Raw genomic sequence first — 14,788 nt, 5'->3', positions numbered from 1 at the left:
GCACACCATGGAGAAGCAGCCAGCAAAATCCATACTGTGGGAATCACTGCAAACAACCAAGTTTTTTCAATAAATTGTAAGAAGGAGAGAGGCAGCCAGAGAAATATGGATATATGTGAAGGGGAGATCCTATAGGTTAAAAGAGATGTTAAAGAATTAACAACTAATTCTTATTTGGATGGTTATTCAAACAAATTGTTTAAAGAATATTATTAGCGGGCTTCCCTGGTGGCGCAGTGGTTGAGAGTCCGCCTGCCGATGCAGGGGACACGGGTTCGTGCCCCGGTCCGGGAAGATCCCACATGCCGCGGAGCAGCTGGGCCCATGAGCCATGGCCGCTGAGCCTGCGCGTCCGGAGCCTGTGCTCCGCAGCGGGAGAGGCCACAACAGTGAGAGGCCCACGTACCGCAAAAAAAATATATATATATTATTAGCAATTAGAAATCTAAATACTGACTGGACATTTAAAAACTACACACACACACAAAACGCACACACATATATCCAGGTGTAATAATCACATTACTGTTATGTTTTTTAAAAAGAGATATATACTTAATATCTACAGAAGAAATTATACAATGTCCGGGATTTGCTCCAAAAGAATATGGTAGAATGGAAGCGGATGAGATTATGGATGAACAGGACTGGCCATGAGCTAAAGGTTGTTAGGCTGAGTGATAGGAACATGAGGGTTCATAACACTATTCTACTTACTTCTGAAATTTTCTTTTAAATTTTTAAAAATCAAAGAGTTCCTCTTTGTAACACCTATTTTTTTCCAAAATTTTCTTGGCTATTTTTTGTATCACACTCCAAGCTAGTTTCCTTCCTTTACCTCCCTTCCCTTGGCAACCAAGGCAGTGGTTGCTGCTATCATTATTGCTGTTTGGAGAGATAATACATGCTTTCAAAAAAATATTCCAGAGGATGGTGATGATGATGATGATGATGGAAAACATGGTGGCATTTTGCCATCACGATAAAACAATCATGTTATCTTTGACGATGACTCTCCATCCACTCAATCTCTCCTCCCTCTATCCCATTTTAATCTTTTTTTTTTTTTTTTTGGCTGTGCGGCATGACATTCGGGATCTTAGTTCCCCTACCAGGGATCAAATCTGTGCCCCCTGCAGTAGAAGCGCAGATCTTAACCACTGGACCTCTAGGGAAGTGCCCACTCCTCCCTCGATCCCAGTCAGAGTAACACAGATAGAATATCATCACCGAACTTAAGTACAATTACGTTTCAAAGCTAGAGCTGAGCTGAGAGGCTGAGAGATACCTATTTCTAGAGTCATGGCTTTACCCCAAGTTCAATCTTCAGTAATAATGTCCCAGTCTCCTCTCTGTTTTGAGAATTACCACTCCTTGTCCATTCATATGGTTACTATAGAAAGGATCCCAGCATACGAATATTCACACAATGAAGACCCAGCCTGTAGAGGGTTAAATTGCCGTTCCCCCCACCACCCACCACGACCACCACCACCCCCCACCCCACAAAAAAAAAGTACATCTAAGTCCTAATCCCTGGTTCCTGTGCATGTGACTTTATTTGGAAATAAGATCTTTAAAGATATAACTAAGGATCTTAAGATGAGATCATCCTGGGTGGGCCTTAAATCCAAAGACTGGTATCCTTATCACACAAAGGAGAGAAAAGATTTGAAACACAGAGAAGAAGGTCATGGAAAGACAGAGGCGGAGATTTCAATTACGCAGACACAAGCCAAAGAACATCAAGGGTTGCCAGCAGCCACCAGAAGCTAGGAAAGAGGCATGGAACTGACTCTCCCAGCCTCCAGAAGGAACCAATCCTGCTGACACCGTGGTTTTGGGCTTCTGGCCTTCAGAATTGTGGAATAATAAACTTCTGTTGCTTTAAGTTTGTAGTCATTTGTTACAGCAGCCCTAGAAAACTAATACACAGCCCCTAGCAGAACTGACTGGTCCAGGAGTGAACATCTCACACATGCTGGTCCTTGGAAATCTGTAATTGTGGCCAAGAAATTCAAACCTCAGTCTGGCTATCTCTTACAGATAAGAGATGTTAACCCAGGAGCAGGTGGTGTCCTGTAGACTAGGAAGCAGAGAAGTCAGTTTGCTGCAAGGGAGAAGAGACACACAGCCTGTATCCAGTTTGTTTCTGAGGCCCAGGTACATCCCTGTTCTTAAGTCCTGTGGGACACCCCTTTAGCAAAAAAATTAAAATCACCGTTTTATGCTCAAACGAGTTCAAGTGGGTTTCTGTAACTCGTAGCCCACAGAGTCCTGTCACACTCAAGAACCTTCTGCCCAAAGTCCTTTAGTAAAGGTCGGCTGGAACAAGTCCTTTCTTGGGTAGCTGCCAAAACAAACTGAACTGACTCAAGAACCCTCTAAGAGGGAGCAAAGGAAACTTCAGGCCTGAGCTACAAGTGCAGTGACAAGAAACAATGCAAAAAAAAAGGTGGGAATGTAAATTGATACAGCCACTATGGAGAACAGTATGGAAGTTGCTTAAAAAACTAAAAATAGAGCTACCATATGATCCTGAAATCCTGCTCCTGGGCATTTATCTGGAGAAAAACTTAATTCGAAAAGACACATGCACACCAACGTTCATATCAGAACTATTTACAATAGCCAAGACAAGGAAGCAACGTAAGTGTCTATCGACAGATGAATGGATAAAGAAGATGTCGTACATATATACAATGGAATATTACTCAGCCATTAAAAAAGAATGAAATAATGCCACTTGCAGCAACATGGATGGACCTGGAGATTATCATACTAAGTGAAGTAATCCAGACAGAGAAAGACAAATATCATATGATATTGCTTATATGTGGAATCTAAAGAAAAGATACAAATGAACTTATTTACAAAACAGAAATTGACTCACAGACATAGAAAACAAACTTATGGTTACCAAAGGAGGGGGGAGGGATAAATGAGGAGTTTGGGATTAACATATATACACTACTATATATAAAACAGCTAACCCATAAGGGCCTACTGTATAACACAGGGAACTATACTCAATATCTTGTAATAACCTATAATGGAAGAGAATATTAAAAAAGAATATATATATATGTGTATATATATAAACTGAATCACTTTGCTGTACACCTGAAACTAACACAACATTGTAAATCAACTGTATTTCAATAAAAATTTTTAAAAAAGGACTTCCCTGGTGGCACAGTGGTTGAGAGTCCGCCTGCCAATGCAGGGGACACGGGTTCGTGTCCTGGTCCGGGAAGATCCCACATGCCGCGGAGCGGCTAGGCCCGTGAGCCATGGCCGCTGAGCCTGCGCGTCCGGAGCCTGTGCTCCGCAACGGGGGGGCCACAACAGTGAGAGGCCCGCGTACCACAAAAAAATAAACTAATTAATTTTAAAAAATGGAAGCTCAATTTTCACTGGCATAAGAGCCAAACCCAGATCTCATCATAAGGAGTGTGGGTCAATAATGATGCTGAACACTCCAGAGAAAAAGAAAAGAAAAAAATGTTTGGTCAAGCTGTACAAACTATACTAATTAAAACCACCCAGAAAAATTGCTCTTCACTAGGTAAATACAGCACAATTACTACTGTGCATATGAATACCATATCTCAGGTTTCCTTTGGGGTTTATTTGATTACAGCATTAAATACTGCTCATGTATGCTCGGTCTCCTTTTGAAAAGATTACAATTAATGCTTGGTTCTTTAGCTTCGAAATATTCTAAATATGAGATGCAAGGAAGTACCCATACTAATTTTTCTTTTTTTTTTTTTTTGCGGTACGCGGGCCTCTCACTGTTGTGGCCTCTCCCGTTGCAGAGCACAGGCTCCGGACCCGCAGGCGCAGCGGCCATGGCTCACGGGCCCAACCGCTCCGCAGCACGTGGGATCTTCCCGGACCGGGGCACGAACCCGTGTCCCCTGCATCGGCAGGCGGACTCTCAACCACTGTGCCACCAGGGAAGCCCCGCATACTAATTTTTTGACCAGGGATGAGAATAACAAAAATTTGCATTGAAGAGAATTATACAAACATCCCAAAAGAGGGCATCCTGGGTATCATGGGAGCAAATGGTACAAATGTAGCCAAGTCTCTTTTTAACTAGAAAGGGTAAGTGGTCAGTTTTAAGTACGGTAAGTCACCAGCAAATAAGAGAATGTTAAACACTAGATTAATGATCAAGTCATTTCCTAAATTTATAATAAAATTATATGAGAAAAGAGAGACGGAGCCAGGAAGAAAGGGAGGAAATAAAAAAACAGTTCTGTGGAACCCATGGTTAACCCATAAATGACAAAAAATAATGTTTCTTTCAAAAAAATCTAAAAGATATAATGCTATTGAGTTTTTGCTTGGGAAAGTTCTAAGTACCAGAAAACAGCCTGATTTCTTCTGAAGCACTTTTCCATTATAAAAGTAACATGTATTTCAGTAGTCACTTTTCTTAAACTACCTAAAAACACCTTAGCATAAATACATGACTCTTACAATGGAATATTTTGTGACAAACAAAGCCTTCAACCAGATCAGTTAACTTAAAAAGAAATAGGGCAGAATGTCCTAGATGAGAAAAGTGGCTAGAATTACTTTTCTGGTGATGAGCTACAAGTTGAGAGAGATTCTGTAATTTTAGAGAAAGAAAAAGAATTCGAAAAAAGGAAAAGAGAACATCTGAAAACAAGCTAAAAGGCTTACGGAATACTTAAAAGACAAGATGAGGAGACAGACATGGTCCAAGAATTCTGTCATTGTCAGATAAGAGTTAAAATTAAATGAGCAATGATACCAATGTAGATATAAACCCTGAAACCAACTCAAATTCATGAAAAATTCTCTGACTCCCTGGCTGCAAATGAAAGCATGCTAACTAAGACTGTCTTCCTCAAATCTTGGAAAAACCTCATAAAGGCATCCTTCTTTGGTTCTTCTTCTCCTGCCAAATAAAATAAAGAGAAAGAAGCTAAATAGTACAGAAAAGCCTCAATAATACAAGGTATGAATACAGCGTCTCCTTGTTGCTAACCGTTTCCTACATGATAACAAAGCAATTAAGTGTTCCAAGGAACAGGGTCATCGACAAAAGAAAAGACCCTGAGAGATAAGAATTTTCTCATGAAATTACCCTAAATCTTAACTGCAAATAGTTCTCAAAGTCATTTTAAATCTAACTGGACCCTCATCAATCCATGATCAAAGACTCACTGGATCCAGCAGCTTTGGCCGGGACCTATTATGGGCATTTATTAATATCCTATTTGAGATTTATTAAAAAGTAGCCTTTAGGAATCTCAGAAAATAGACTTTAATCTCTCACACCCTAATACATTTTTTTCCCCCAAATACATAAATTGCAGGTCCATTCCCTGTTTGAAAGCACAAAAGGAACAAAATGAAGCGCTAGTTTATCTAGAGCATAACCGTCCTACCAAACACATTTTTTGAAAGAAGGGGTGGCGGGTCGGGGAAGCAGCTGAACTGAAATTACAGGCTGTCATGACATCTCAGTATCGAAAACTAAATACCTGGTTCCACAGGAGAGTACTGTTTTTATTCACAATCCCGTTACTAAGCAACTATAACAATGGCTGCATGAGCTTTCTAGAAGCTAGTGCAGTTAAGGGAGGGGACGGGGATCTAAGGAAAGAAAAATGAGGAAACTCCTTGCTTTGGGAATCTTTATCATAGGATAAACTCAATGTAAAAACAAAAACAATCTAAACTGAAAACAAGCAGTTCCTTAAAGGATAAGAAAAGGACATGCTACTATGTATATCATTCACCCTAATTTTATTTAATTTCAAAATTTACATTTAACTGGTGATAATAATTTCCTAACTGTGTTTTCTCTGTAGTCCCCTTCTTTCCTTCACCCTCCCTAGGGAATAATTTTTTTTTTTCAAATTTCCTTACTGATTAAAAGAACATTTTCAACCTCTTAAATCCACTTCTTTGTTTACAGAAGCTATAAAAACTAGTTTACAATTGTTTCATGTTGCCTCAGCTTTGAACCGAGAACACTCTGGACATCCAACTATTCCTTTGAAGGGAACAGTCTCTCAAACAGAGCCAGATACTTTCCCAGCCACTCCCTGAAGTTTAGACAACCAGAGCTTTACCAATGTCAAGTCTTACTCAAAGTTAGACTATACAATGTAGCAGGCTCTAGACCAATGTTTCTCAAATTGTGGGTTGGATTTGGGGGTGGGGGGTGGTTAAGAGGAGGCAGCTTTTCATACATGTTCCAAGGGAATTTACATACTAGACCTGCAAAGATCCAAGGAGCAGGTTATAAGGCTAGGAGAGAGAACCTCACTGACTTTTCCTCCATCTTTCCTTGCAGCTTTCAACATTTACTGCAATGCTGAGAAAGCTCTGGAAGCTACATCTTCTAAATATCTATTCCACAGAAGGATGCCATTTCTCTCTCCTCTTTCCCTCTTTCTCTCTTCCTCTCTCCCTCCCTTCTCTCTCCATCTCCCTCTCTCCCTCCCTTCCTCTCCCTCTCCTTCTTTCTCTCTCCCTCTGAAGAATGTTAGGATACTAGGTAGGCAAAATGAAAAAATACAGTTTTAGGCTCATTCTTCTGCATCAAAGCCGAGCAATCGTTGTGTGGCTCTGTTCCCAAGGTGCCTCTAGACTGCCATAAATCTCTATTTTAAGAAGAGAAAGCCACAGACAAGAAGAAATTTAAACACTGGAAACTGAAGATCCAAAATGTCTCAGCCAAGAACCACAGGGAAATGACAAACTCATTTTTGTTTTTAGATCCCAAAGATAAAAGATGGTTTTCTGTCTCAGAAGATTCCCTGAGGAGCATTTGGAGGAGGAGGCTGTTTGGATCCCTGTTTTTAATTAAATTAAATTTAATTTATTAAATTTGATTCTCATTTTGCTTTTGTTAAGGCATAAACAATGCAAAGTATAGTCTTTGTAATCACTACAAACCACAAAGCTCTACTACTTGAAATAAAACAAAGGAAATTCTTCAGAAATTATCCTTACCTCTACTGACAACAATAAAGAAAACCTAGCACTTATATAACACATTTCACGATCAAACTGATGCAAAAGTTAAATTGGTTAGCTTCAGAACCTACTCTGTCTACATCTCCTGTGGCTAACAATTTAGACAACATGAACACTCTAAGAAACTTTAAAAAAAGTTTTTTCAGGATCCTTCAATTGTTAAAATTCCTATATTTGCTTACCATAAAATTCAAGGCTTTCTTCTATATCTTGGCCATATTTCCAAAGACCCTTGAAAACTAATGGTAACCTATATGTGTAAGATTACTCACTGAAGCACTGCCTATAATTGCAAATAACTGAAAACAACAGGGAATTGGTAAATTACAGCATATTCATACAATGGAATATTATACAGCCAGAAAAAATAGAAAGCACTTTATGTATGGTAAGGAATGATGTCCAAGATATATTTGCTTCATTGAAAAATGCAAAATAAGGAATACTATGTATAGTAGGCTACTAATTTTTTTTTAAGAAAAAACATGTACATATAAATTTTCAGTTATATGTACATACAGCATCTTTAGAAGGATAACAAGACCTGTTAAGAGTTTTACCTGAGGAGAAAAACTGAGATACAGAGGAAAGACAGAGAATTTGCCTCCTACACCCTTTTGAATTTTTTACCACATGAACATGTTGCTAATTCAAAAAATGTATTTTTTAATTTTAAAAAATCTAATATTACTGACAAATTTTCACATATACAGATGACATGCTGATCCACTCTCAGCAAAGCTTATGCTTTTTGGTTTACAATAGTGATGATGGACTTATACTGATGTGTGAAGGATATCCCACACCAGCATAATTTTCTAATAGGACATTCTGGAATTAAAGGTATAACCTAACGTGCTCTAATTATCCCTTAGTCAGAGACATTAGCTGGCCCCTGGCCCCTTTAGCTGCTGATACTCTTACTTTTGGATATAAACAGTACAACTAGACAATGCAAGGAGGTTCTATGTTTGTGAATTTTAAGGCATTTGAAAATATTTAGGGAGGAACTAATACTACACCTGCATTTAAAAAAAAGGGTGAGGCAAAATCTAGGTGGCTTGCTTAAGGGCAACCAATAAGTTACAAAAAGAGACACATTAAAACTTAACCTTTTAGGACTTCCCTGGTGGTACAATGGTTAAGAATCCACCTGCCAATGCAGGGGACACGGGTTTGAGCCCTGGTCTGGGAAGATCCCACATGCCATGGAGCAAGTAAGCCCGTGCGCCACAACTACTGAGACTGTGCTCTAGAGCCTGCGAGCCACAGCTATTGAGCCCACATGCCACAACTACTGAAGCCCACACGCCTATAGCCCATGCTCTGCAACAGGAGAAGCCACCGCAATAAGCAGCCCGCACAGTGCAATGAGAAGCCCGCGCAGTGCAACAAAGACGCAACGCGGCCAATAAATAAAAAAATAAAAACACTTTAAAAAAACCAAAAACTTAACCTTTTAAAAGCCGCCTCAAAACTAATCTTTTAAAACTAATCTTTCTAAAAACATTTGTTTGAGTCTGTGCGCGTGCGTGCATATGCACGTGGGCATGCACACAAAGAAAAAGACAGAAAATGAGTTAAGTTTTTAGCCATGATCAAACCTTACTTATTCAGAAAGATTTGGTCATCTACTAACTGCTGAAGAGTGTGCTAGAGACAAAAATACAGGTTAAAAATAGAACTATATTGTGAAAGAGCAAGTAGCCCAGCTGAGAAGAGGGAAGTGTCTAGGCAGGAGAAGTGACATCTGAGCTGAGCCTTGAAGGATGAAGAAGATGATATCAGAAAGAGAAGGGGAAGGAACATTCCATGCAGAGGTACAGCATGCTCAGGCTCGGGAACAGGTATGTACGGCTTAGAGGAGGGTTCACGGCAGAAAACGCAGGTTGAACAGAAGGTGGGAACTAGTTTGGGAAGGGCACGTATACCACGCTAAAGGGCTTGGACTTATAAATGTAGATAGCAGAATATAAAGAAAAAAATCAAGGCTCCAAAAAGATTCAAAGAGTTGATGTAAGGGAACAAAATAAGATTTGTGAAGAAAGGTTAAAAGGCCAGAGGTTACTTAACCTAATAGACCTCAAGTCTAGGAAGGCACTGTCCATACATTGATGGTTACAGTTGTACTCCGTCTCCACAGAAGGCAGAAAAAAAGATTAAGTATTCAGCTCTGATGATACTACAGTAAAGGTGAGTAAGAAACATCAGGAGAACAAGTAACCCCACAGAGAAGGAGGCGGGGGCCTGGGTTAAGAGTTGGGAGAAGGGGACAGAAGCTCAAATGATTTAAAGCAGGCAAAACTGAGGGCATATAGATCAAGACCATTTCTTGAAGCAAAGAGTGGCACCTCCTTTTCAGGGAGTATCTTACAAGAGATGCTCACTTCCATGGGATGGTTCAAATACAGTCTTGTTTGACTACCTCAGAATGCCCATTTTATCCCCTGGGATTCCATTAACCTCAGTCTGTGAATGGAATAAATATGGTCATTCCAAACAAATTCAAAGAACATTATTTACTTGGAATAATCAGGGGAAGACATGTCTAAACCACAAAATGCTTTTAAAGAAATTAGTGCTGTTAGTTTCTAACGCATGCACTGATGCTAAAGGCTGACCAAGTATTGCCAATAGTGTATAAACTTTACCACTGTGGAATGATGCTTATGGACAACCTTCTTTCTTAAAATAAGTCAGGAATTTGTACTGCAAACTGTGAGTTATAAACTACTTAGCTATTCCTTAAAAAGAGCAATGACAAAATAAGCAGAACCCCAAAACTTAAGTACAGCAAATGACCACAAATCCCCAAACTTTTAGAGCTTAAATTAGCATGTTCTCACCACATATGAAATTTCAACTGCATGACATTTTTAGGGAAATAAAAACAACTGGCAAGTAGGATGAATGGTGACCCTTAATGGCAAATGAATGAATTTTTTTCTAAAACTTTAAATCATTAACTGATGAAACATGAAGGAAAGAGCACCTGGTCGATGGAATCAAGTTGAGAATCCCATTGAGAACATAGCTGAACTCCGCAAGATCCTGAGCGACAAGGGCTACCAGACCCTCACAGCAGGCTGTTCGAACCACGACATTATCACTGCAACACTTCTCCCACAGCAAGTTCAAAGCAGGAGTCTGAAATCAAACAAGTGATTAAAACACACGTCTGATGAGCAGCAAATGCATATACACCCCCAGCCATTCATCAAAGTGTAATTCGGGGCTTCCCTGGTGGTGCAGTGGTTGAGAGTCCGCCTGCCGATGCAGGGGACACAGGTTCGTGCCCCGGTCCGGGAAGATCCCACATGCCGCGGAGCGGCTGGGCCCGTGAGCCATGGCCGCTGAGCCTGCGCGTCTGGAACCTGTGCTCCGCAATGGGAGAGGCCACAGCAGTGAGAGGCCCGCGTACCGCAAAAAAAAAAAAAAAAAAGTGTAATTCGTTCACAGTGGGCTAACTTTCCTCTACAAAAACCATGTCACACCATTTGTAGAATACACTAAAGTCGGTTTTCCAAGAGAGGTAATGGCTATGTTCTGATATAGCAACTCTCTCTCATCTGGTGCCTTTGCTGCAAAATGAGGCTGGCTGCAGAAGTATGACCTGAGTCCGAGCAACACAACTACTAGGAGATCGAAACTATGACTTGGCTCCAGCACTGTGCTCTAACTAAGCCATTTAACCAGACATGAACAATACCAGCATATCAGTTAGTCTAAGTTGGACTCCAAATCATACCTATGCTTCAAGCCCTAAATGGCAGTAACATTTTCAGAGAATGTTCCTGCTCTCCTCCCACCAACCTCTATCACCCACATGCCACCCCACTATCCCCCACAATGTCCCTGCCCCAAGTGATTGAAGCTGAATGTGGACCCAGAGGAAGGAGACAGAAGTAGGACAGGCTACGAGCAAGCTGCTGGTTCCATGACTACAAACAAAAGCCTAGAAAAAGTGTTTTGTCCAAGGAAGACTGTGACTTCTCCCCCTCACACTGTGAACCTGTCACTTTTGACAGGAAAGCACCGGAAGGACACACAGATAAATATAAGTTCTTTATTTTGAAAAATCCTATAAAAAGAGAAGTTCTAGCTTTCATAACTTTCTCAGGAACTCATGAGCCTCCCCTCAAAAATAAAGGTTCACTACTAATGATAAACCTCTATTTGAATGTATTGTGGGTTAAGTCCATTTAGATTTTACATGTTGTTTTGGGGATTTTTTTTTTTTTGCTTTTTTTTTTTAAAGAACACACAATGAAGCTATTTTTCCTTCCTCCTGACATAATTTATTAGGGAAACATACAATCTGGAGAAAAAAAAATTAAGATTCCCCAGCTCCCATAGAATAACTAAAAGAATGAAAATCAACATTAAATTGTGCTAACTTTCCCACAGTAGCTGGCTCTGAGAGCCTCTTCAGTCTTAGAATCCCACTAACATAACAATACAATTAACAGTCACTGAAGGGAAGAAATATTTATATTCCATTTCTTTTATTCAGAAGGAAATTTTATTCACCTTTATGGACAATACCAAAGCGTTCTAAATGTCATCACTCCACTACTAAGCCAGAATAACAAAATAAATGAATAAAAAAAACTGTTGCCTCAGGTAATACTGTGCCCTCATGGAAGTAAGCATTCATTTATTAGAAGAGGAAACATTTAGTTACAGGGATTTGACATTCAGTAAATCCTGGCAGTTTAAGTAAAAACACTAGATCTTCTCAGAGTACATAATGTGATTATCGGCAGGATTAAGATCAGAATTCTCAGAAAACCTAATTTATATGACTACATACAAACACCAGATAAATGCCAATTAGTGAAGTATGCCCCTACATTGACTTCAACATGTCAGCAGAAGCTGTGAAGAGATGTAACTTGGAGCAGCTAATAAAAAGGAATGTGAGAGAAAGGAAATCAATTTATTTCTGTTATGAAAAAAAAAAATCTTATTTCCATCACCTATATTCTCCATAGAGTGACCTTAGAGGACCTACTTAAGCAGAGCTTCCAATCAGCATGTCAAAATACACAACACTGGTCAACCAAAACCCAAGTGGTAAATATGTCAGTAAGCTGGCATTGCTTCAACTCTTAGCATTCAACTGCTCTATGAATGGCACAGAATTTTTCCTCCAGCTCCTCCTGTCAGGGGATGACCTTTCCGACTTAGAACGCATATTTGGGGCTATACCTAAAGCATGAGAAATCTCCTACACCCAAACAGACCCACTATGTTCACTTTCTCCATTAAACAAAAAGATTCCCTCAGCAGTAACTCTATCGGCCTTCTCTAAAGCATGCCTACCCTCCTTCCACCCATGTTATTTTTCATTAATAGTCATAAGAATACTCCCCTTCACCCCTTCCATATCTCATTCCTGGAGTGTTGTTACAAATTTTAAAGTTTAAAAGAAAATCATGGCGGGCTTCCCTGGTGGCGCAGTGGTTGAGAATCTGCCTGCCAATGCAGGGGACATGGGTTCGACCCCTGGTCTGGGAGGATCCCACATGCCACGGAGCAACTGGGCCCGTGAGTCACAATTACTGAGCCTGCGCGTCTGGAGCCTGTGCTCCGCAACGAGAGGCCGCGATAGTGAGAGGCCCGCGCACCGCGATGAAGAGTGGCCCCCGCTTGCCACAACTAGAGAAAGCCCTCGCACAGAAACAAAGACCCAACACAGCTATAAATTAATTAATTAATTAATTTAAAAAAAAAAAAAGAAAATCATGGCAAACGAACAAAAAAAGGCAAAATCATTTCTATAGTGACCTGAACTGTGAGGAAAACAAAAGAAGTGCTTATGCAGTCCAGCTAGCAGCAATATCTGAATAGAACTAAAGCACAAAGTTAAAGACAGACCTGGTTTGTGGACTGGTGAATCTTTTCTGAAAAAACATTTTCCTTTAGAACTGCAGCAATAAGATGACCTGCAGCCTAAAAAAACAAACAAAATTAATGAATACATTCCCTTGGAAGTTCTCGCTCAATAGTGAATTTGAAGGTAACTAATAGCAGTACTAGTTGATATGGTATGCCAGTCACTCCCATTCATAGTGTGTGCTTTGTAGAAGGCACTGTATTGGCACTCCACATACATAATCTCTTATCTTCATTAACAACCCTCAAGGTAAGCATTTTATCCTACATTTTATCCCAATAAGCAAACTATTGTTCATAGATGTTGAGAAAATTGCTGGAATTTCAGTTTAAATTGCTGTCACTTAGTATTAGAAGATAATTTGAGATTGCTTAATCCATTAAAGCATGAGAAAAGTGAGAAACTCCACAATTCTTAAAATCATCTTCGCAGCTAAATGAAACGCATCATTTTTCATCATGCCCTTAATGAAGATCGTCATCCCCATCTTCATGATTATGGCCCACACAGATTTGAACCAACAGGTCCTCCCCTCACCATGACCATTCTCCTTCCTCTATGCTCTATGATTTAATTTTTTTTGTTGGTTTCTCATAGGTTTCAGCCCCTTAATAAGCTTTCATACTCATAAATCTCTAAAATTTTTCCATATCTTCTTTGGTCAAAAAGCCAGTAATTAAAACTAAGATTCTTATAGGAGAGCTGATTCCATAAATACGTAAATGTCATTATTTCCCATCACCTCAACTCCACTCTCCTAGTTTTTCAGCACCACACAGCACTGCTGTCTTAGAGCCACAGGCTAGCAACAATGACAGCCATGCTATGTATGGGTTGGGAGAAACTTTGCTTCGGCAACAACTGTTCAGCCTGCCCTTGAGACCAATGTCTGAAAAGACTATGAATACCTGTCAGTGCTGCAAAGTCTCCCGAAAAGCTCAAATAAAAACAAAGCACCTATTCCTTCATTTCTTTTTGTATTTCACACATTGGAATTGAATTCAGACCTCAATGCTTGACGGTCTAAGTTTTACAATACAAGTCACACATTCACATGAATTTTAAGTTTAGATCAATGAACTGTCTCTTACCTCTTTGTTAAAGGGATAGTAACAAAGAATTGAGGACCAGTGAATAGTTTCAGTTCCTGTTTACAAAATATACCATATTTCATTGAATGTAACTGGCCATCAACTGCGAGATGCACCATTATTTTATGTACCATCAAGAAAGAAAAAAAGTCTGCCAACTAATCTGTGTTATACAGTGCTTCTTATAATTTAAATTTCTTATTTTATATTAATGAAAGAGCTCTTTCAGACTCTTTTAGAAAATCATGGCCAACTTCATAAATGTGCAGGCAATACCAACTGTATAATGACCGCTGCCATCAATTACTAGGTACAACCCAATTTCACAGATGTTAAAATGTGAAAAAATGTGTATGAATCAATGAAATATGGTGCTAACACTGAGCAGTGGTTACAGAAGAACAATAAGAAGTATTCAGAGGACAGGGCACAGTTGCAAGAACCTAATGAAACCAATATGAAACACAACAAGGACAAAAAAAAGCTACTGTTCATATTTAGAAAAAGGACTAAAAGAAAAAAGCTTAATGATAAAACATCCCCCCATTGCCCACCAAATTCAATTTCTCTAATTTACCTTCCAATTTATCTCTCTAACAAATCAGAGAATATAGCCTAAATTGATTTTAAAATACAAAATCCAAGTATCAATCAGCCTATACTGCTACTTAAGTTTTCCGTAACAGAACAGTTTAGATATCGTACACTAGACAATACACTTTTCACTTAATTGTAACAGCAACACAAATAGGCATTTCTTGATTTATCT

General features: G+C 39.5%; 1 protein-coding gene across 9 annotated transcripts in view; it reads right to left on the bottom strand.

The window, feature by feature from the left end:
• Positions 1–14,788, bottom strand: part of FOCAD (focadhesin) — a 313,993-nt gene that overhangs the window by 270,804 nt on the left and 28,401 nt on the right. For all 9 annotated transcript variants that reach the window (XR_009519883.1, XM_060014801.1, XM_060014800.1 and 6 more), the window contains 2 exons: positions 12,910–12,984; positions 10,022–10,176 (listed from right to left, as the gene is read on the bottom strand). Coding sequence is in view for 8 of the 9 variants with exons in the window: in XM_060014801.1 (XP_059870784.1) it covers positions 10,022–10,176; positions 12,910–12,984 (230 nt within the window). In the remaining variant the exon portion in view is untranslated. The remainder of the gene's footprint in view (positions 1–10,021; positions 10,177–12,909; positions 12,985–14,788) is intronic.

This window comes from Delphinus delphis, chromosome 6, assembly GCF_949987515.2.
Source record: "Delphinus delphis chromosome 6, mDelDel1.2, whole genome shotgun sequence".
Taxonomy (NCBI): Eukaryota; Metazoa; Chordata; class Mammalia; order Artiodactyla; family Delphinidae; genus Delphinus; species Delphinus delphis.
The sequence above is the reverse complement of the archived record's forward strand: the minus strand, read 5'-3'. Positions and strand labels throughout refer to the sequence as shown.